General features: G+C 41.1%; 4 protein-coding genes across 4 annotated transcripts; 2 read left to right on the top strand and 2 right to left on the bottom strand.

Moving 5' to 3' along the window:
* Positions 1–3,857: 3,857 nt before the first annotated feature.
* On the bottom strand, positions 3,858–4,853 carry LOC139442221 (uncharacterized). The gene has a single exon (XM_071223004.1). The coding sequence runs from the start codon at positions 4,851–4,853 to the stop codon at positions 3,858–3,860; it is 996 nt and encodes a 331-aa protein (XP_071079105.1).
* A 625-nt stretch (positions 4,854–5,478) lies between these two features.
* LOC139442222 (uncharacterized) lies at positions 5,479–6,225 on the bottom strand. The gene has a single exon (XM_071223005.1). The coding sequence runs from the start codon at positions 6,223–6,225 to the stop codon at positions 5,479–5,481; it is 747 nt and encodes a 248-aa protein (XP_071079106.1).
* Positions 6,226–8,112: 1,887 nt separating this feature from the next.
* On the top strand, positions 8,113–16,778 carry LOC139442952 (uncharacterized). Its single transcript, XM_071223876.1, has 4 exons — positions 8,113–8,616; positions 12,630–12,701; positions 13,923–14,072; positions 15,553–16,778. Exons 1-4 carry the CDS (start codon positions 8,412–8,414, stop codon positions 16,008–16,010), a joined length of 885 nt encoding a protein of 294 aa, XP_071079977.1. The 5' UTR covers positions 8,113–8,411; the 3' UTR covers positions 16,011–16,778.
* Positions 16,779–20,333: 3,555 nt separating this feature from the next.
* Positions 20,334–23,031, top strand: LOC139442068 (tryptophanase-like). The gene is made up of 2 exons (XM_071222850.1): positions 20,334–20,412; positions 21,678–23,031. Exon 2 carries the CDS (start codon positions 21,679–21,681, stop codon positions 23,029–23,031), a length of 1,353 nt encoding a protein of 450 aa, XP_071078951.1. The 5' UTR covers positions 20,334–20,412; position 21,678.
* The last annotated feature ends 355 nt before the right edge of the window (positions 23,032–23,386 follow it).

The raw sequence follows: 23,386 nt of genomic DNA on the forward strand, positions 1-23,386 counted from the left end.
CCTGAGTTTCGTACTGTCAAAACGGATCTGCGTAATCAAATTAGTTCAGTCAAGTGGGACGTCCAGACACAATCATCCAAGTGTGGACAGATTGAAAGTCAACTAGCCACTACTCAGTACGCTCTCCAACAGACAAACAGTATCATGTATGACGATATAGATGCACTGACGGATAAGGTCGACAGGATGCAGAATAAGATGTCAGATTTTCTACGGAGTACCAGATTCGCCAGAAGAGACACCCTTATTATGTAAAGTAAAGATAATAGCACTTCTCAATGACAACGTAAAGAATAAAGAGAAATCTAACGTTATCGTGCTCACGGCCTAGGAATCCAGCGTGACAATCCGAGTAAACCACGACCCTTAATAGTGAATTATCGGGAGTCTGATGATAAAGTCGAGACCTTGTACTGAAGGAGGGTGGTTATGGCGTTTCCAACGATCTCACCTTTCGCCGACGTGACAATCTGAAGGAACTCGAGAGAAGAGGATTGAAAGGGTATTTCAAGCAAGGGAAACTGATAACAGTACGAAACCCAGACGAAACAGGCCCCCAGCACATCGGAGACGGGATCACTGACCTCCAGGCGTCCGCTCGTACGTGCCAGTAGTCGAATTGATAGACGGCGAACCGACAGCACTTCAACCGCCAAGGCCTTTTTTCACAGGAGCTGTGTCCAGACGACCCCGGTGGAATTGCCAACACAAGCTCACGTCATTAAATTCACAACACCTTAAAAGAATCCACATTTCTTCATCTATTAACTGATAACATAAATCTACAGCAAACTTTCAGATCTTGACGTCTAAATTATTTACAAACATTTGACATTTGACGAATTACCAAATAGTTGGTTACCTGGATATGTAAGTTTTTATTCACCTGCAATCAAAATATCGAAAAAAGGTCGATGTTGTGGTGGTGTTTGTGTCTGTATTAAGCAAGCTATCGATGTTTTTGTTGAGTTATACAAACCAACTAAGATAATGTTGTTTGTGTCAGGCTATCCAAAAATCTTCTTAAAATTGATTTTGACATTGTTCTAGTTTGGTGTATATATTCCTCTACAGGGATCTACTTATTATGATAATAAGCCATTAACGTGTGCTATAGATCAGCTGGAGTTTGTGTTATCTGTTTATCAGATTGTCATATTGTGTTGTGTGGAGACATGAACACTAGTTGTGGTAATAAGAATAACTATAGAGACTTTAATCCAGACAGCATACAGAATAGAGGTGATCCTTTTCCCGAGGATACCATCCCGCCATTTGAGGATAAAACTTCACAAGATACCAGTGTGAACAGATTCGGTCGCACGTTGTTAAGCTTATGTGATGTGTTTGACTTCTGTATTGTGAACGGTCGAATGGAGGGTGACACTAATGGTGAATATACGTACGTCAGTAGCCAGGGCAGCAGTGTTAATGATTACTTCATCTGCTCAATGGATTGTTTTTCACACATATCTATGTTGAATGTTTGTGAAAGATTAGACTCTGGTCATTTTCCTCTGGAACTCAGTTGTAAATATGGCGATGACGCCGAAGACCAGCAGCGGGGAATTAGTTCCGTACAGTATCATAAGTACATTTTGAATGATAACTTCAGTGTTCAGTTTCTAGATAGTTTACGATCTACTAAGTTATTAGATCGTCTGTTGTTAGATGTTGATGAAAATGAATGTGAAGCCCTGAACGATTTTGTAAAAATATTTTTAGAATCAGCTGAAAAAATGTGTGTGAAATATCCACAATACACCCAATAGATTAATATTAAATGGTGAACGTAGATCTGCTAAACGTGCTTTCAGGAGAACACTTCGACAGTTAAGACGACAAAGAAATGAACATTCCAGAAAACAATATTGTACTGTTAGGAATAAATATAAACAAACAAGTCGGAGGTATAAATTTCAAGCTCGGCAACATAAAGAAGATAAACTCTGCAAATCGCTCGGTAACCCGAAACAAATTTGGAAAGAGATTCGAAATATTAACTCAAAGTCATATACTAATTGCAAAATTAATTCCACCCAACGGCTGACTCATTTCAAAGATGTCTTCCATACTGCTGATATGTTTGAGAACTTAGCCAGTTCTGACACAGACAAATATATATGGCATCATGAGCATTATACTGATATTGATCGATGTATTATTGATGCCAATATCACTGTTAAGGAAATTATTGATGCAATATATTCTCTGAAGAATGGAAAGACCCCTGGACTAGATAATCCTCTTTTTGAAATACTTAAATGTTCTAAGGAAATAATACTGCCGTTTTTGTCGAAATATATTGGTAAGATATATTCAAGTGGCCGTTTCCCTAATGTGTTGGCGAAATCTATAATTGTACCTCTCCACAAAATGGTGATCCTAATAATCCAGATAGGTACAGAGGAATCTCTTTGAATAGCACACTTAGTAAAGTCTTTACGTGTGTTTTAAATAAGAGACTTACGCTTTGGGCAAATATAAGAGACAAAATTCTGGAAACGCAAGCTGGTTTTCGATAAAAATATTCTACTACTGACCACATGTTTACACTTTATGCCATTGTTCAGAAATATCTATTAAGGCATAAGAAGAAGCTTTATGTAGCATTCGTTGACTTTAAGAAAGCGTTTGATTCTGTTTATCGACATACATTATGGCTTTGTTTGCAAAATACAGGCATGTATGGTACAATGCTACAAATGTTAATATGTTTGTACACAAATGTAGGAGCATGTGTACAGTTTGATGGCCAGTTTAAAGACTTTTTTTCGATTGTCATCTTGGTTTGAAACAAGGGTGCTTATTAAGTCCTATACTGTTCTCATTTTTCATTAACGAGTTATATCAAGGTGTCGGTAATAAACATGAGTTTTTTAAGATTAATTCATGGAAAGTCACTAGATATGTTTCAGCAGGACTGGAGATCGACATGACACTTGAAAACAGTTCAAGATATGTCATGTATAGCTCTTTTACATCGTGAATTGTATTTAAATGTTATAGCATGCAAATCTCTGCGCATTATGTATTCAAGATTTTGTCTTGGATTTTCTGAAATAATGGTAAACATTGGACGACATCGTTCTATACCGAAGCCAATGAGATTGTGTCCTTTCTGTCAAACTTGTATAGACGATGAACTTCATATACTGCTTGTTTGTACGGATTATACTGATTTAAGGGAAGCATACATTACACAGAAATACCTGCACATTTGTATTCATGTAAATATCTGTTGAATTCTAATGGTGAAAAAACAATTCTTACGTTAGCACCTTTTGTTCATCATGCACTTTTTTCGTCGCAAGAATATTATAGTATTGTGACCTCACTTCGTAAAATAATTGTGTACACCCGCTTTGTAACATTGTCTCCACATATGTGTTGGGTGTAGCACATCCCTATAGCTGTGTTGTACTCACGGATATTATCTCTTTGCACTCTTGTCTTGTACATGTGCCGGAGGCCTTAAGTACAATAAAACATCTTGATATGGATATATCTTTTTAAAGCTATTCTTGTTTGGAAACATGTTAGCCTGTCTAAGAAATACAGACCATTTCGGATGAATTATTTGTGAGCTTTTGCATACAGCGAAGCGTCCAAATGTCTTTTTCAGAGGATAATACCTCATCGTCTTGTTTAATTGTTATCAGCTGTTTAGTCTCAGCTTTTCTCAAAATCGGATAGGTCAGTATATATTTAAGATATATATATATATAGCAAAAGGCAAAGGGCATCTTCTCTCGATAAAACAAAATTGCACATAGCTCCAACTGGAGAAGAATAACGAGACAGATAATATTCCAACTAGAATGTGTTTACTTTGTCGGAATGTTCGTTTCACGTATCTAGAACTCCAGAACTGTAATAAAAGGGTTCATGATCCATACTGTCTTGTCATTTCTCATGTTAATAAGTTGGCCAATAGTAGAAGTAGGTAAACCTGGAGCAGTAGTAGACCTGTAGTAGTAGAATGTAGACCTGCAGTAGAAGAATGTAGACCTGTAGTAGAAGAATGTAGACCTGCAGTAGAAGAATGTAGACCTGCAGTAGAAGAATGAAGACCTGTAGTAGAAGAATGTAGACCTGCAGTAGAAGAATGTAGACCTGCAGTAGAAGAATGTAGACCAGCAGTAGAAGAATGTAGACCTGCAGTAGAAGAATGTAGACCTGCAGTAGAAGAATGTAGACCTGTAGTAGAAGAATGTAGACCTGCAGTAGAAGAATGTAGACCTGCAGTAGAAGAATGTAGACCAGTAGTAGAAGAATGTAGACCAGTAGTAGAAGAATGTAGACCTGCAGTAGAAGAATGTAGACCTGCAGTAGAAGAATGTAGACCTGCAGTAGAAGAATGTAGACCTGTAGTAGAAGAATGTAGACCTGTAGTAGAAGAATGTAGACCTGCAGTAGAAGAATGTAGAACTGCAGTAGAAGAATGTAGACCTGCAGTAGAAGAATGTAAACCTGCAGTAGAAGAATGTAGACCTGCAGTAGAAGAATGTAGACCTGCAGTAGATGAAAGTAGGCCTGCAGTAGAAGAATGTAGACCTGCAGTAGAAGAATGTAGACCTGCAGTAGAAGAATGTAGACCTGTAGTAGAAGAATGTAGACCTGCAGTAGAAGAATGTAGACCTGCAGTAGAAGAATGTAGGCCTGCAGTAGAAGAATGTAGACCTGCAGTAGAAGAATGTAGACCTGCAGTAGAAGAATGTAGACCTGCAGTAGAAGAATGTAGACCTGTAGTAGAAGAATGTAGACCTGCAGTAGAAGAATGTAGACCTGTAGTAGAAGAATGTAGGCCTGCAGTAGAAGTAGGTGGGCCCGGAGAAACGCTCAATATCCATGGAGCAGAAATCAATATCTCTGGGTCAGAAATCAATCTCTCTGGAGCAGAAATCAACATCTCTGGAGTAGAAATCAATATCTCTATGGAGGAGATCAATCTCTCTAGAGTAGACATCAAACTCTATGGATAAAAAAATCAATCTCTCTGAGATAGAAATCAATCTCTCTGGAGCAGAAATCAATATCTCTGGAGTAGAAATCAATATCTCTATGGAGGAGATCAATATCTCTAGAGTAGAAATCAAACTCTGTGGATAAAAAAATCAATCTCCCTGAGGTAGAAATCAATCTCTCTGGAGTTGAAATCAAAATCTCTGGAGTAGAAATCAATCTCTCTGGAGTAGAAATCAATATCTGTGGGGCAGAAATCAATATATCTAGGGAAGAAATCAATATCTCTAGAGTAGAAATCAAACTCTGTTAATAAGAAACCAATCTCTCTGCAGTAGACATGAATATCTCGGGGGTAGAAATCACAATCTCTTGAGTAGAAATCAATCTATCTGCAGTAGAAATCAATCTCTCTGGAGTAGAAATCAATCTCTCTGGAGTAGAAATCAACAGCTCTGGGGTAGAAATCAATTTCTCTGGAGTAGAAATCAATCTCTCTGACTGGGGTAGAAATCAATATCCCTGGAGTAGAAATTCAATCTCTCTGGAGAAGAAATCAATCTCTCTCGAGTAGAAATCAAAATCTCTGGGGTTGAAATCAAACTCTCTTGAGTAGAAATCAATATCCCTTGAGTAGAAATCAAACTCTCTGGAGAAGAAATCAATCTCTCTCGAGTAGAAATCGAAATCTCTGGGGTAGAAATCAAACTCTCTTGAGTAGAAATCAATATCTCTGGAGTAGAAATTAATCTCTCTGGAGTAGAAATCATTCTTTCTGGAGTAGAAATCATTATCTCTGGAGTAGAAATCAATATCCCAGGAGCCGAAGAATGAAGACATGGAGTAGAAGTAAGTACATGCGTCGTAGAAGTAATTGCCCATGGAGTAGAAGTAAGTACATGCGTCGTAGAAGTAATTGTCCATGGAGTAGAAGTAAGTACATGCGTCGTAGAAGTAATTGTCCATGGAGTAGAAGTAAGTACATGCGTCGTAGAAGTAATTGTCCATGGAGTAGAAGTCAGTACATGCGTCGTATAAGTAATTGTCCATGGAGTAGAAGTCAGTACATGCGTCGTAGAAGTAATTGTCCATGGAGTAGAAGTAAATACATGCGTCGTAGAAGTAATTGTCCATGGAGTAGAAGTAAGTACATGCGTCGTAGAAGTAATTGTCCATGGAGTAGAAGTAAGTAAATGCGTCGTAGAAGTAATTGTCCATGGAGTAGAAGTAATTGTCCATGGAGTAGAAGTAATTGTCCATGGAGTAGAAGTAAATAGACCCATGGTAGAAATAAGTAGATACGGGATAGAAATTAGTAGACCTGGATCAGAAGAAAGTTGGCCTGCAGTAGACAAAAATAGATATGTTGCAGTATTAAGTACACTAGTAGTAGAACTAAAAAGACCTAAAGTAGGCCTAGAGTAGAAGTTCGTAGATGTAAAATAGAAAGAAAATATTTATTTGAGTGAGTATGGTTTAACGCCGCTTTTAGCAATATTCTAACAATATCACGACGGGGGACACCTGAAATTGGTTTCACACCCTATACCCATGTGGGGAATCGAACCCCGGTTTCCGAACGCTTTAACCACTGGGCTACCCCATCGCCCCTATTTTTGTCTGAAAACTTTGATATTGAATAAGCAACGGCTAAGAGTTACCTGATGATATGCATCGTTCATGCAACCAAACATTGTCTGTATTATGGGACTATGGCCATTTTCTGAATAAACTGTCTATCTGTTTGTCTGTCTGGATAGAAGTAAAAAGACCTGGAGTAGAACGTCTAATCAAAGATTAAATTTTGAAACAGAAGACGCATGGATATGAAAATACAAAATTAGTGAAAACGCATACAGACAAAACATCACTACGGGTAAAAGGCAGCTAGTGTATTATAAATGTCACCTTCAATATTCCCAAAGGCCAGAGGCTATAATAAACCTGAGAAGTTTCCATGCAAAAGTTCAAACAGATACTGAATTTCTCAACCTAAGTCCATCTGTTAATTATCCATATAAATTAAAAACGTCTGGATATCTGCCTAAATCGGACAGCATGGATATACTGGCAATATAAGCTGCAGTACATGATAATCCAGTACAGAGACGTAACATTTCCTCAGCCGATACCTCAAACTGCCGAGTTGTACTACCTCTCGTTCACACGTCTCTGTGTGTGTGTCTCTCTCTCTCTTTCACGTACTGATATGTCTCTCTCTAGATCCTCTCTGTATGGCTTTCACGTCTCCCTCTGTCTATTCCACGTCTCTGTGTCGCTCTCCGTCTCTCTCTCTGTCTCACTCTCTCTCTCCCTGTCTATCCCACGTCACAGCGTCGCTCTCCATCTCTCTCTCTCTGTCTCACTCTCTCTCTCTCCCTGTCTATCCCACGTCACAGCGTCGCTCTCCGTCTCTCACAGAGTCTATCTCACGCCTTTGCGTCGATCTCAGTCTCTCTCTGTCTGTCTGTCTCTCTCTCCGTCTCTGCGTCGCGCTCCGTCTCTCTCTGTCTGTCAGCCTGTCTGTCTGTCTCTCAAACACACCCTGTCTATCTTACGTCTCTGCGTCTTTCTCCGTCTGTCTCTCCCTTTGTCTATCTCACTTCTCTGTGTCGCTCTCCGTCACTCTCACACTCTCTCTCTCCCTTTTCTCTCTGTCACACTCTGGCTATCTCACGCCTCTCTCCCTTGTGTCACTGCGTGTGTCTATCTAACGTCTCATTGTATGGCTCTCACTTCTCTGTGTAGCTCTCACGTGGCCCTCACGTGGCCTCGCGTCTCTCTCTCTCTCTCTCTCTCTCTCTCTCTCTCTCTCTCTCTCTCTCTCTCTCTCACGTATCTGTGTTGTTCTCCGTCACTCTCACACTCTCTCTCTCTCCCCCTTTTCTCTCTGTCATTCTCTGGCTATCACACGTCTCTGTGTCGCTCCCACGCCTCTCTCCCTTGTGTCACTGCGTGTGTCTATCTAACGTCTCATTGTATGGCTCTCACTTCTCTGTGTAGCTCTCACGTGGCCCTCACGTGGCCCTCACGTGGCTCTCACGTCTCTCTCGCTCTCTCTCTCATTCTCTCTCTCTCTCTCTCTCTCTCTCTCTCTCTCTCTCTCTCTTGTGTCTCTGTGCGAGGCTGTCACGTCTCTCTGTGTGTCTATCTGACGTCCGTATATGTCCCTCACCCCTCTGTGTCGTTGTGACGACTCTCTGTATCGTTCCCACCCCTGTTACAAACGCCTCACCTCACACAATGTAGGCTATCTATAACTATCAATACAATTTCACAGACAGACAAGGCTGTTTACAACCTGGCGTGTCTCAGTGAATGGCATCCATTCATATATCCATTTAGGCAAACAGGAAAAGCCAGTTAGGTAATGCTCGACAAGTAACATCACAGATCTGTGTCTACCTAACACGTTGGCACGTACAGAAGTTAGGATAGTTCCAGTAATGAAGGGAATCAGCAGATATGGGGCTCTACCTCTCCTTGCCTGTATTGCTTTACTTTTAGCCGAAATTCTGCAGATTTTGTCATTTGCTGCTCCATTCTGGGCATGGGATTCCTCTACGTCCTTTGGGTTGTGGCGACGGCTGTCGTGTTTGAGAGGATCCCATGACGGATGTATCCAGTTTAACTACCCATGGCACCTGAGAGGTGAGTAGGCCTCAATATGATGATTGTTACGTGGAGGTGAGTAGGCTCAGGTTGAGCATCTATCACAATATGATGAATGTTACGTAGGGGTGAGTAGGCTCGGGTTGAGCACCTATCACAATATGATGAATGTTACGTGGAGGTGAGTAGGCTCAGGTTGAGCAACTATCACAATATGATGAATATTACGTACGTAGAGGTGAGTTGGCTCGGATTGAGCAACTAGGCTCAGTTTTAGCACCTGTCACAATATGATGAATGTTACGAAGAGGTGAGTAGGCTCAGGTTTAGCACCTGTCACAATATGATGAATGTTACGTAGAGGTGAGTAGGCTCGGGTTGAATAACTTTTCGAATATGATGAATGTTACGTGGAGGTAAGTAGGCTCAGGTTGAGCAACTATCACAATATGATGAATGTTACGTAGAGGTGAGTAGGCTCAGGTTGAGCACCTATCACTACATGATGAATGTTACGTGGAGGTGAGTAGGCTCGGGTTGAGCAACTATCACAATATGGTGAATGTTACGAAGAGGTGAGTAGGCTCAAATTGAGCAACTATCACAATATGATGAATGTTACGTAGAGGTAAGTAGGCTCAGGTTGAACACCTATCACTATATGATGAATGTTACGTAGAGGTGAGTAGGCTAGGGTTGAGCAACTATCACAATATGATGAATGTTACGTGGGGGTGAGTAGGCTCAGATTGAGCACCTATCACAATGTGGTGAATGTTACGAAGAGGTGAGTAGGCTCAGGTTGAGCAACTTTTCGAATATGATGAATGTTACGTGGAGGTGAGTAGGCTCAGGTTGAGCAACTATCACAATATGATGAATGTTACGAAGAGGTGAGTAGGCTCAGGTTGAGCAACTATCACAACATGATGAATGTTACGTAGAGGTGAGTAGGCTCAGGTTGAGCAACTATCACAACATGATGAATGTTACGTAGAGGTGAGTGGGCTCAGGTTTAGCACCTATCACAATATGATGAATGTTACGTAGAGGTGAGTAGGCTCAGATTGAGAACCTATCACAATATGATGAATGTTACGTAGAGGTGGGTAGGCTCGGGTTAAGCACCTGTCAGGATATGATGAATGTTACGTAGAGGTGAGTAGGCTCAGATTGAGCAACTATCACAATATGATGAATGTTACGAAGAGGTGAGTAGGCTCAGGTTCAGCACTTGTCAGAATATGATGAATGTTACGTAGAGGTGAGTAGGCTCGGGTTGAGCAACTATCACAACATGATGAATGTTACGTAGAGGTGAGTTGGCTCAGGCTTAGCAACTATCACAATATGATGAATGTCACGTAGGCTAACCGCGTTTTTAACTTCAGAGTAAGTGAATAAGTAGCTGAGTAGTGTTGTAGCCGCAGTTTGTATCATTCATATCACGACGGGGGTACATCGATAATTGGCTCCTTACGTTAAACCCGTGTGGGCAATGAACACGGGTCTTTGGCGTGACGAGCGGACAACTATCTACATGACTACACTACCACTCCTCTTACTCTCCAAGTTTTGGCCATGGTTGATGCATTTGTGGTGTCATCGTGTTGTACCGACATTATCACCATCCCCTGTGAATAAGCTCTGATTCTACCCCTCCGAAATTATCACAATGCGCCACTTGCAATCACAATATACTTGTTAAGTGTATCACAGGAATGACATGCATATGTCATCTAACTATAAGGAATACTTAGCGTTTTAGCATGCATGACCTCAATCATACCTTACAGCGGTCTTTCAGAAATATTCCACAATGGCCCTGTTGCCGTGTTCTGTCGAATGGGATTGTAATTGTCAGAAAAGACATATTGTGTGAAATCGCATACGGTAGGCCCCGCACAGGTCCTCACAATTTCAAAAGAATCGTGAAGTTATACAGAGTGGCGTCAGTCTCCTTAGAATGTGTCAGTACACGCCGTCTGTTCAAGCTGTCTGTACACGCTGTCTGTACCGCCTGTACAATGAAACACATACCACTAAGACTCGTTTCAAATGCGCATAATCTATTAATGAGGTTCATGTTTTATACACGAACTCAATCTGCACAGTGATATTCGCATTTGTCGTTTGACAGTCATTTATCGTGAGATATTTTATGTTACCAAACTTAAGGTATTATGCTAACGTAGAATATTTCATGTTCCCAAACTTGAGGTATTATGATAACCTAAGATATGTCATGTTCTTAAACTTAAGGTATTATGGTAACGTAGGATATTTAGTGATTCCAAACTTAAGGTTTTACGACAACGTAGGATATTTCATGTTCCCAAACTTAAGGAGAAATGAAAACGTAGGATATTTTATGTTCCCAAACTTAAGGTATTATGATAACCTAATATATTTCATGTTCCCAAACTTAAGGTATTATGGTAACGTAGGATAATTCATGTTCCCAAGGGGGCACGGGTGGCCCAGTCGTCTAAGGCGCCGCGATTCGCTGTGCAGAGTTGCGTCCCTTGGCCACACCAGAAACCTATGATTGTGGGTTCGAATCCCGGTTCGCCCCGATTATGTTTCTAGGTTTGTCAGCACTATACCCGTGCTCTTGGGTTTCATCGAACTAGTAAACATCTAAGACCTGCATCACTTCGGGCTTTCCTCCCACATTAAGCTGACATGCCGAGATAAAACTGGAATACTGTTAAAAGCGGCGTTAAACCCAACTCACTCACTCCCTCATGTTCCCAAACTTAAGGTATTATGGTAACGTAGGATATTTCATGTTCTCAAACTTGAGGTATTATGGTAACGTAAGATATTTCATCTTGCCAAACTTAAGGTATTATGGTAACGTAGGATAATTCATGTTCCCAAACTTAAGGTATTATGATTACCTAAGATATTTCATCTTGCCAAACTTAAGGTATTATTGTAACCTACTTAAGGTTTTACTGCAACGTAGGATATTTCATGTTCCCAAACTTATGGAATTATTATAACGTAGGATATTTCATGTTCCCAAACTTAAGGTATTATGGTAACCTACTTAAGGTTTTACTGCAACGTAGGATATTTCATGTTCCCAAACTTATGGAATTATTATAACATAGAATATTTTATGTTCCCAAACTTAAGGTATTATAGTAACGTAAGATAATTCATGTTCCCAAACTTAAGGTATTATGGTAACGTAGGATATTTCATGTTCCCAAACTTAAGGTATTATGCTAACGTAGGATATTTCATGTTCCCAAACTTAAGGTATTATGATAACCTAAGATATTTCATGTTCCCAAACTTAAGGTATTATGATAACGTAGGATATTGCATGTTCCCAAACTTAAGTTTTAATGTCATAAGTTGATAAGTTAAACAATCAAAACAGTATATTTTTTTATTTTGGGTGAGTGGGTTTTTTCTTTTTTTTTCTTTTTAATTTCATTTCGCCCGCCCGCTTTCTTGTTGGTTGAGGTTGGAGATGAGAAGACATATGGACTGCCTAGCTACCGTTGAGACGTTATGACTCAGATAAGTCGGACGATAACATTACCGGGTGTTGTGGGTACAGTAGGGCCTACACACCAGGGTCCGAGGCCCGTGAAGATCCGGGGTAGAATAGGTCTTCACAACCGATGCTTGCCGTAAAAGGCGACTATGCTTGTCGTAAGAGGCGACTAACGAAATCGGATGGTCAGGCTCGCAGACTTAGTTGATGCATGTCATCGACCCCAATTGCGTGGATCGTTGCTCATGATGTCAATCACTGGATTGTCTGGTCCAGACTCGATTATTTACAGACCGCCGTCATATAGCTGGAATATTTCTGAGTGCGGTGTTAAACAACAACCAACCACACAACCAGGGTTCGAATCTCCCTGAGTAAATGAAGGAAGCCACTCCCTTATGTTCCGCGTAATGTCATTATCCTGAAACCTAAGTCATTAACCGTGTGCTGGTGTCAGTTGAAGCTCTATTCGCCTGTGACATTTCCAGCAATACCTATATATACTCACGGACACTGTTCCCATGTCTCTCACATCCAGGTCTTGATGGAGGAAGCGTGTGGCGGTCATGCAACGCTAACATCAAAAATGAAGTTTTCTGTGCACCATTTCGTAAGTGTAAAATATTCCAATAGAATATAAAGCTGTTTTCGCTATATCAGCGCTTAAAGCTCTTGTCTAATTATAGTGACACTTACTGACTGTCATCATAGTAGTAGTAGTAGTAGTAGTAGTAGTAGTAGTAGTAGTAGTAGTAGTAGTAGTAGTAGTAGTACATGTGGCAGTCGGAGTACATGTAGTATTAGTGCATATAGTAGTAGTGGTCGTGAGGTGAAATGGGGTTTAACGTCGCATCCACGATTATTGCACTTATGGCTACGTGATTGGAACGTGAGTGTGTTTGTGTGGTTGTTTGTACTAGTCCGGACTGATGCCAATTTATAGTGCTAGCTCACTGAGATACCGAGCCGATGCCGAGCGCCAGACAGGGTAACAACAAGTACCATCTTTTAATGTCTTTTGGTATGACACGGCTGGGGGACACTCTACCACTAGACCACGGAGGCGGTCTCGTAGTAGTAGTACATGTAGTAGTAGTAGTGGTGGTGGTGGTGGTGGTGGTAGTAGTAGTAGTAGTAGTAGTAGTAGTAGTAGTAGTAGTAGTAGTAGTAGTAGTAGTGTTATCATAACTTACAGATAAAAAAATATAAAAATGGAGCAAAGAAGGTTTGGGGGATCCTTGCACAGTCAGGCTGGTTAGGCTTATCATCAGGTCAGGGCCTTTGCCCCCTCTACACGCAGCCCAGACAGCGAATGGGACTTCTCCCAGGAAGCGCTGCCTAGTCAAACCAACCCAGAACTTTTCGGAGAATGTGATGACTAACCAACACTGCAGAATTCTGCATTACCCTGAAGGGCTGTATTCCTGGTAGCAAACCAGGGTACTCTCCCAAAGTCAGTCAATAGATTCGGAGGAACCAAACCAAAAGGCACCGAGAACAATGGGGAGTCGGACTATCTGGGATGCAAGCGTGACATTTCGAACTCGAGGTCTGCATATTTGCCATGTTTCGCCTGAATCTTTAAATTTCACTCAGTGACCACTATTCAATACTTATCAGGGTGTGATAACAAGTTTATCGGATCGCATCGAAAACAGTATCTGTTTAATTATAAACATATTACAGAACGAGTATCCCTTCTGCACAACATTCCCACCATCAAGTCTGTCTCATTGGAACGCTGCATTATATGGGGACATACTCTTAGACTATCAGCAAGAATGTCTTTGAACAACAAGGTTAGAACTAAATTTTTCATCATGCATTCCAGATTGGCTGAACAATGTCCGAGGCTTGGAGAGCGTGGCCATTATATGCGCGGCCATCCCGCTTGTCGTGATGCCCGTCTACGTCTACGTGTCTATGGGCCTCTACCATAGATGTTTCCTCATCACCATGGCCGTCTTCACGCTTGTTGCCGGTGAGTAGACATGAACACGTTATTCACGGTAAATAGTTCACCGCATTACTTTTGTCATTGAGCAGTATTACCGTTCATACACTTCTTCAGGTGGTAAATCTCTACACAGATGTCCTAGATACATATGTCATGAACAGATATATTTGTATGCAGCTTTGAAACAAGGGGTGTGTGGTGTATGTGGTGGTGTGTGTGTGTGGTGTGCGCGTGGTGTGTGTGTGTGTGGTGTGTGTGCAGTACGTGTGGTGTGTGTGTGTGGTATCTGTGTGGTGTGTTTGTGTGTGGTGTGTGTGCAGTACGTGTGGTGTGTGTGTGGTGTGTGTGTGTGGTATCTGTGTGGTGTGTGTGTGTGGTGTGCGCGTGGTGTGTGTGTGTGTGGTGTGTGTGCAGTACGTGTGGTGTGTGTGTGGTGTGTGTGTGTGGTATCTGTGTGGTGTGTTTGTAGTGTGTGTGGGTGTGTGGATGTGTGTGTGTGTGGTGTGTGTGTGTGTGTGGTATGTGTGTGGTGTGTGTGCAGTGCGTGTGGTGTGTGTGGTGTGTGTGTTTGGTGTGTCTGTGTGGTGTCTGTGTGATGTGTGCGTGTGGTGTGTGTGTGTGTGTGGTGTGTGTGTGGGTGGGTGGGTGTGGTGTGGGTGTGGTGTGTTTGTGTGGCGTGTGTGTGTGTTGTGTGTGTTGTGTGCGTATAGCGAGTGTGTGGGGGGGTTGTGTGTGTGGTGTGGTATCTGTGTGGTGTGTGTGTGGTGGGTATGTTTTTGTGTGTGGTGAGCGTGTGGTGTGGTGTGTGTGTGTGATGTATGTGTGTGTGGGGTGGGTGTGGTCGTGTGTGTATGCGTGTGGTGTGTGGTGTGTGGTGTGTGCGTATAGCGTGTGTTGGGGGGTTGTGTGTGTGGTGTGGTATCTGTGTGGTGTGTGTGTGGTGGGTATGTTTTTGTGTGTGGTGAGCGTGTGGTGTGGTTTGTGTGTGTGTGTGGGGTGGGTGTGGTCGTGTGTGTGTGTGCGTGTGGTGTGTGGTGTGTGTACGTGTTCGTATGTGTAGTGTCTGTGTGTGGTTTGCGTGTGTGAATGGTGTGTGTGTGTGGTGTGCGTGTGTGTACGTGTGCGACGTGTGTGTAGCGTGTGCGTGCGTGTGCGACGTGTGTGTGGTGTGTGTGTGTGCGTGGTTTTTTGTACGTGTTCGTGTGTGTGGTGTGCGTGTGTGAATGGTGTGTGTGTGTCATTTGGTTTGACATCGCACTTCGCAATGATCTGGCTGCATGACGGCTGCATGGAATAATCAGGACCAAAACATTTAGTCATTGAAATTGTTAGCCGCGGGGTTATCGGGCGCACGCAACCAAGTCAAGGAGTCGGGCTAGTCGAAACAGTGAAATACTGTTTAAAATGACGTTGATCTGAATCCATGCACCCTCTCATGAAGAAAGTGTCCTATGAAAGTTCGGAATTATTTGAATATATACTAATACGCATATTGCCGTTTCAGCGTTATGCAACATTGTGGGTGTCATCGTCTATGGTGTGGCTATTGGCGCACGACTGGAGTGGACGGTTGGTTGGTGTCTCTTTGTCTGCGTTATCGGAGGTGTCTTCGACATAGTAGGTTTCATAGTTCTGCTCATCGCAACTTTCGTGAAACCAAAGATTCCCCCTCAGACGTTTCAACGAGCCACCAGCCTCTACGTCAACCGCGACACCAACAAACTTTACGCCATGGAAGGCGATGAAAGTGGTCGTATCGACATCGATGTTTCGGAATATGGTGGCCGTACCAACATGGGCTACACCGACCATGGCAATGCTCCGACACACGGCGGCCATACCAACATAGGCTACACCGACCATGGCAATGCTCCAACTCACGGCGGCCATACCAACATGGAATATGTCTACCGAGACAATGGTTCGGAAAATGGCGACCTTAGCATTCCGGGTGATGTTTAGCAAAATGCGATCTATTGTTATTTTTGTGATCATTTTATGCCTTTACGGTACTGTTACCCAGGTATCTGATAATTGTTTTCTTACCTGCGCCAACTCCTGAAATTACCGTAAAATACCAGATAAGTTCACGTTTTGCTTATTGGCAACAAAATAGAAATAAAGTGACTCTGATCAATCTCAAGATATTATACAGAGATGAAACCAATTAAGAACATTTGTTCAATGAATACGGCAGAATATTCATGACGCAGGGTCATCCACACGTGTAGTTCATTCAGCGTGTTGAATTATTGTACATACCAAGCTTGCATGAAGCTTTAATGCATATTATACTCTAATGTCATACACTTCATATTTCAATATTATATTATAATGTCAATTAGATTGCAAGTTTACATTTACATTCTTTTGAAAAAAGTATTTAATGTCTACCGCTTTTTGTATCGCCAAGAATCTCGACCACTTGGTTTTAAATGTCTGTTAATACAACATGGATGCTCGTGGCAGAATGTTAAAACTGTGATGTGTATGATAATGTTTCTGTTTTTTGGAGAAATGACATGTACTTTTACTAACGACTTTGATATATTATATTTTGACTTACTCCCATACAAACTGCGCAAACAAAATATGTATAAAGAATAACAACCATCCTGCGCCTGTTCTGGGTTTTCATCCGTTGCGCGCACATGAGGAAATAATTGGGAATATAGCCTCGGACAGCATCCTTGTAAGAAATTGGTAATTAAAAATATATATTTTTACTTACAGACGGATTTGTATTTTTTTTTCCGGCGCAGTGGCTTGTGATATAAAATATTAACAAAGATTATTATGCTGATTGTCAGATTGATTCTGATGACGGACATAGTCATACATGTTTATATTACACAACAACGAAATCCTCCACTGAAATATTCCGCGGACAACTTTAAGTGGTTTTATCAACGTTGTTGTACATACTTTGGTGTATTGTTACACGTCCCCAGGTGAATATGTGCATACTGTCATTGCATTGATATGTTTGAGGCTGGTGAACAGTTTTAATATACTTCAAACAGTTTGAATAGTATATATTTACAATACATAAAACGCATAGAAACATATACCTGTACATCTCTCTTTCCTTAACATACAATTGAAGTGAAAATTTCATGGACCATGTATGTTGTAATAACGATTAGTAACCAGAACTCATATGTTTATGTGTTTGTTTGTTTGTTTGTTTGTTTGTCAACAATATTCCAGATATAGACGGCGCTCCGTAAATAATTGAGTCTGGACAAGACAATGGTGTGATTGACATTGTGGGTATCGATCTACGATGGCATGCATATATAAAAAGCGCAGTAAAGTTCTAACTCTCAGGCACAATATAGTAATGATTAAATAACTGGAGTAAGATTAAACACAGTTTTAATTTAATTGGCTAACTGAATATTATGGCCTGATGAGACGCGTACGTGGTACGAGTTGAAAGCGTTAGCCAATTTAAACTGTGTTCAATCTTACTCAACTTTATTATATATATATATATATATATATATATATATATATATATATATATATATATATATATATATATATATATATCCAGTCAGCATGCTTTGTGACCACATTGAAGAAATCTACTCAACACAACTAAGAACGAGTAAGAAGCTCCATAAAAATCCTACAATAACAGGAATATTGCTGCATCCAGCAAATGTACCACCAAAGAATTGTCTCAAAGATAAACCATGATCCTTAATGCAATGACGGAAGGGTTTTCTCTACATTCACATAAGGTATTTTAGACAAATGGAATTAACATCGTATTGATTCTCAAAAACTAAAGGATTTGCTTGAAGTTTTTTGCAATCTCTTAAAAGAACAAAGTTCAGTTGTATCAAAACTTCATATTTTTCAACTTTTTTTCACCACTATCCCAAATGTCAGTTAAGGAAAACTGTCAGATTTGGGGATGAGACATTTAGGCAAGACACAGATATCCCCTTGGGCAGCAATCCCGCTTCACTTCTTGTTTGTCTGTAACTTTATGGTATCGGTTAGAGGCGGTCGGGTAGCCGAAATGGGTACAATGTGTGAAGTCCCTTTCTGGTGTCCCCCGCCGTGATATTGCTGGAATATTACTAAAAGCGGCGTAAAACCATACTCACTCACTCACTCACTAATGGTTAAAGCGTTCGATTCCCAACATGGGCAGCCAATGCCTAGTGTCCCCCGCCGTGATAGTGCTTGAATATTGCTAAAAGCGACGTAAAACAATACTCACTCACACACCCACTCACCAACATCAGTTACAGATGGGTGAAATAGTTTCGTTTGACGTAGAAACATGCTGAGAAAGAAATATGGCAAGAAATTCATCTTTTGAAAGTTTAATGAAGGGCTGTTTGCCGAACTGTGTATTCAATGTGTACTTAGCGTAGCCAGAGGCTGACATGAAAACCCCGTCCCTGATATATGGGCCAGATACTGAACCATGTATATTTGCATGTGCCAGCGACATCTTTCATGAAGATGTGACTAAAACACTACGAAACATCTAGAGAAAAATACGTACACAGTGGGCGATTAAAATACATTGTGGAAGGTCTTAAGTCAGTGAAACTTACGATCTTCGTTTTATTACATGCTATTTACCCCCGAAGACTTTTCATTATTTTATCTTGAGTAGGCCAGTGTCATTCCTTTACTTACCAAGCTTTTATTATCCTTGTCATTCGTCACAACACTCATATATTTTCAAACCTAGCGAGTTAGTAATTTCCTGGAAGTAATCACAAACACGTCATTCAGGTAGACTTTGGGATTCTACTTGTTGAGGAACGTAACTCTATTCTCAGGAGACACTATTTGAAGGACCGAACGAAAACAGGTAAAGAATATTCCAAAATGTCGGACACGACCTCCGTTCAGCCTATAACCGGCTTGTTAATTCCTTTCCATTTGAGCGTCAGATAAACATTGATGCATGACAAGCATTGTGTTCGTCCTCCTACTTTTACTGTATTAGTTCAGGGCAAGACTACTCTATATTATAAACACACAATGCCATTTAGAAAGGGGCACCAGAGTGATGCACCTAATCGCCAGCACACAAAGTCAGCGATCTAACCACTCAGCCACCGAGGCTTCCTCACTCGACCCCAAAACTCAACGAAAGGAATCAACCCAAAAATGTGTATTTCACTCAGAAAGTGTTATCCCAAGTATAACATTTGTTATAATCTATATTACACAACAGTTGGGGCAGCAAACTTGATTTCTTCTGCGCATGTTATTTTTTATGTTCAAAGAGTCATGCGTGTTACGCTTTCGTCTCGATCCAATTGTGTTGGATAGAAGTGTTGATTAACAAACCAGCAATACTGAATCTAAAACCAACAAAAACATTTCCATAATCATAAGAAATCTCTCCTAAAAACTGAATTCGTTGTACGATTTTGACTATATCATAAGCTGCGGCTTGTAAATATAAAGTTTGGAGCAGCAAACCAGTGACGGAAAGCAAGAACAACGATGCATCCAACAGGGTTAGGATACCACGCAATCAGCCACTTCTCACAACCTGACCATCTAATCCCCATACTAGTCGGTCCTGATGGCAAGCATGGTACCATCCATAACCATACTAGTCGGTCCTGATGGCAAGCATGGTACCATCCATAACCATACTAGTCGGTCCTGATGGCAAGCATGGGACCATCCAATCACCATACTAGTCGGTCCTGATGGCAAGCATGGGACCATCCAAGTACTCGACACCGGGGATCTAGTCCAACCGGATTTTAACCTGAGGAAGGTTCTTATTCGTAATAGAATGTAATGTGGTTTCCCGACTGAAATGTTAGACATATTTCTCGTGTAATAATATTGTCTGTCTTGAATGAACAATATGTACAGCATTATTATCTAACTGTTGAGTACACTGGTCTGAGCGAGGGCGAATCTCCACGTCCACAGCACAAACTGCTATCAGCTGTTGTACAGCTTCCGATGTGGCACAAATCAATACATCATGCACACGTCATCATCTCCATCAAAAATGAAAAACTTAAACAATCATATGATTAAAGCGGTAATAGGGCGTATATTTATAACGTATAAACATTTCTTGTTATTTAATTATTCTTGTAATTAATGTGTTGGGTTCTTCTCTGCGATGAACGAACAATGGTTACACGTCACGTGACCACTCAGAAATGTCAGCAGAGGTAATGATGTGGAAACAAATGAATTGTATTTGTAAGCTGTGACATATTTAGAGTTTCACTGTTTGACATGAATGTACACTTAACAACAATCAAACCCACAGCAAATAGCTTGGCGGTCTGTATATAAGGCAATTCGTCGATCTCTGATAAAGGACGTGCAACACCCAAGTCAACAATTCTGGGTATGTTAAACCATTGTAATATGTATAATATAAAGACTGAATGTATATTCCTATATGTATAATGATACACAAGGTTAAATCTTAAAGCATGTACCCGTTGACAGACTTCAGTTTCTACTCCTATCCTAAGCTTAAGGTCCTGTCTCCAAACCATTTGTATGTGTGTCATGCCTGCATGCAATAGAGGAAGTACAAGACCTTCACTCCGCCGCACACGGAGTAATGTAGACCGATAAGCACAATTTGATTCACGATGAATAAACATAGGATGCGAATTTATAAATAATTTCATGACATGTAGAGAATATTATTCCTCATTCTAAAGTATGTAGAGGAACTGTGTTTTATACATTAGGTTGGTTGTTGGTTTGTTGTTTAACGTCGCATTCAGCAATATTCCAGCTCTATGACGGCGGTTTGTAAGTAATCGAGTCTGGACCAGACAATCCAGTGATTGATATCATGAGCATCGATCCACGCATTTGGGATCGATGGCATGCATCAACCATGTCAGTGAGCCTGACCACCCGATCCCGTTAGTCGCCTTTTACGGCAAGCATAATCGCCTTTTACGGCAAGCATGGGTTGCTGAAGACCTATTCTACCCCGGAATCTATACATTAGGAGTGCATCGTTTAAGGTATTACAGGGTCATTTTAAATTAAAGCAATTTGTAATTTAATGTAAATATGCCAATCTGGGCGTAAGGTAAAAAAGCAGGGAACACTATATCACTGGATCACTTAAATCAGTGATGACACCAGGTGTTCGTTAAAAGGGCAAGCATGCTCTGCCCTACCGCTACCATTCGCAACTCACATAATTTCACATACGTCTGTATGTCCAGCCTCATACCACACAACACTACTCATGCCGTGCGGAGAGGAAGTACAAGAACCGCCGATAATTGCCTTTAAGCATTTATTGGACTTACAACAATTCAAACAATATTTTGTCTTCACGAATGCATATTGATTTGGCAATGAACCTTAATGATCATTCCTCAAAATGATCAATAAAACAAATATGAGGCTATATAACAAAACAAACTAACAAACAAGTGTATTTACAATTATGTTGATATTATGTCATTTAAAGGGAATCCGTGAATGTGTCTATTGGAGAAATCATGACCCGTTTACAAAATTAAATCAACAAAATTATGCAAAACGTGCATGAACGAGTATCCATGTAATGGTATGTTTGAATTATCTTTTGTTGAACACAACTCACAAAATTATCATTTATGCATTATCATTTTATAGAATGGCGTTTGTAGAACCTTTCCGTATCAAGATTGTGGAGCCCTTACCAAACACCACCAGGGACGAGAGATTGAGTCTAATGCTGGACACCGGTTACAACCCTTTCCAGGTTCCAGATCGAATGGTCACACTTGATCTTTGGACGGATTCCGGGGCTTCAGCAATGAGCAATCAGCAGTGGGCCGCCATGATCGAATCCAAAGAAGGGTCTTTTGTTCCTGACAGTTACGGGAAGTTTAAACAAACCATTCAATATTTAACAGGCTTCCCTTATATCCTCCCTGTAAACCAGGGTAGGGCAGCGGAACACGCCCTCTTCTCAATTCTAGCTAAACCCGGGTTTACAGTCTTTAGTAACACATTGTATTCTACCACTAAAACAAATGCTGAACTTGTTAACGCTAAAACTACCCAACTTCCTTGCACGTTTGTCGATGGTGGGCTCTTTAATGGTAATATTGACTGTGAGAAACTGGAAGAAGAATTGGCTCGGGTAGAGTTAGGCAATGGTATGGTTGTCTTGACCTTGACCAGCAATAATCAGGCAGGGCAACCAGTATCTATGGCAAACATGAAGCGAGCATCTGAGATCTGCCATGACAAGGGTATTCGAGTGTTCATGGACGGATGTCGCTTTGCAGAAAATGCCTACTTCATCAAAATAAGAGACAAGACGTATGCTAACAGTTCAGCCAGAGACATTGCTCTTGAGATGTTCTCCTATTTCGACGGTTTTTACCTGTCCGCTAAGAAGGATGGCTTGTGCAACATTGGTGGCCTTATAGCAGTTAGAGACGGGGACCTCTTCGCCACAGTTAGGGGCCGGATAAACCGAACAGTTGGGAAATGGAGACTTGGTGGAATGGCCACACGAGATCTTGATGCTATGGCGATAGGATTGTTGGAAGGGATTGAAGACAGCTATCTGAAGTATCGAATTGAAACACTGACACAGTTTGGAGATTTACTGAAGAAAGCTGGCGTGTCTGTTGTGGAACCGGTCGGGAGTGCACTTTACATCAACGCAGCTAAATGTTTGCCTCATGTTCCAACACACCAGTATCCGGCGTGGGCTCTCAACTGTGCTCTGTTTGTTGAAGGAGGCATCCGTGGAACCCATGGTCCAAATGTGTTGGATGTCGATGACAGAAATGACCGTGAAAGTCATCAACATTTCTTAAAACTCTGCATCCCAAGGAGAGCCTACACCTTGTCACACCTGCTTTTTATAGCAGATGTATTCAAGCAAATTATAGCAAAAAAGGAGAGAGTGTCTGGAATGAGAATTGTTGGAAATGGGCATTATTACCAGGTTGAGGCGGCGCCCGTGGAAGCAGTATTGATTAGCGTGTAAACCTTATGTGAAGCACCAGTTGTTCTTTATTTATTGAACTGCTAATATAGAAAATGGTGGCATGTGGCTTTGAATGGAATGAGTGTGTGAGTAGTTGGGTAGAACGCAGTTTTAAACTCTGAAGATCGGTGAGGCAGTTATGTTACTTCAGCAGAGGCCTATCATTTAGTATCCAATTGGGTTTGGGGGAGTAGGTTGGGGGATGGGGTTGGAGGGTCACTTTTATTTCAGACGGACACTCGATTGTTTGTTTCCGGGAGAAGGATCAACAGGGTTGATTACACATTATTGTTTTGAAACATCCACCATGTCCTGCGAATGGTGTTATTTGCTTTGGCTTTTTGTAATACCAAAA

Source organism: Haliotis cracherodii, unplaced genomic scaffold (assembly GCF_022045235.1).
Source record: "Haliotis cracherodii isolate W230 unplaced genomic scaffold, xgHalCrac1.p SCAF_5, whole genome shotgun sequence".
NCBI classification, from domain to species: Eukaryota; Metazoa; Mollusca; class Gastropoda; order Lepetellida; family Haliotidae; genus Haliotis; species Haliotis cracherodii.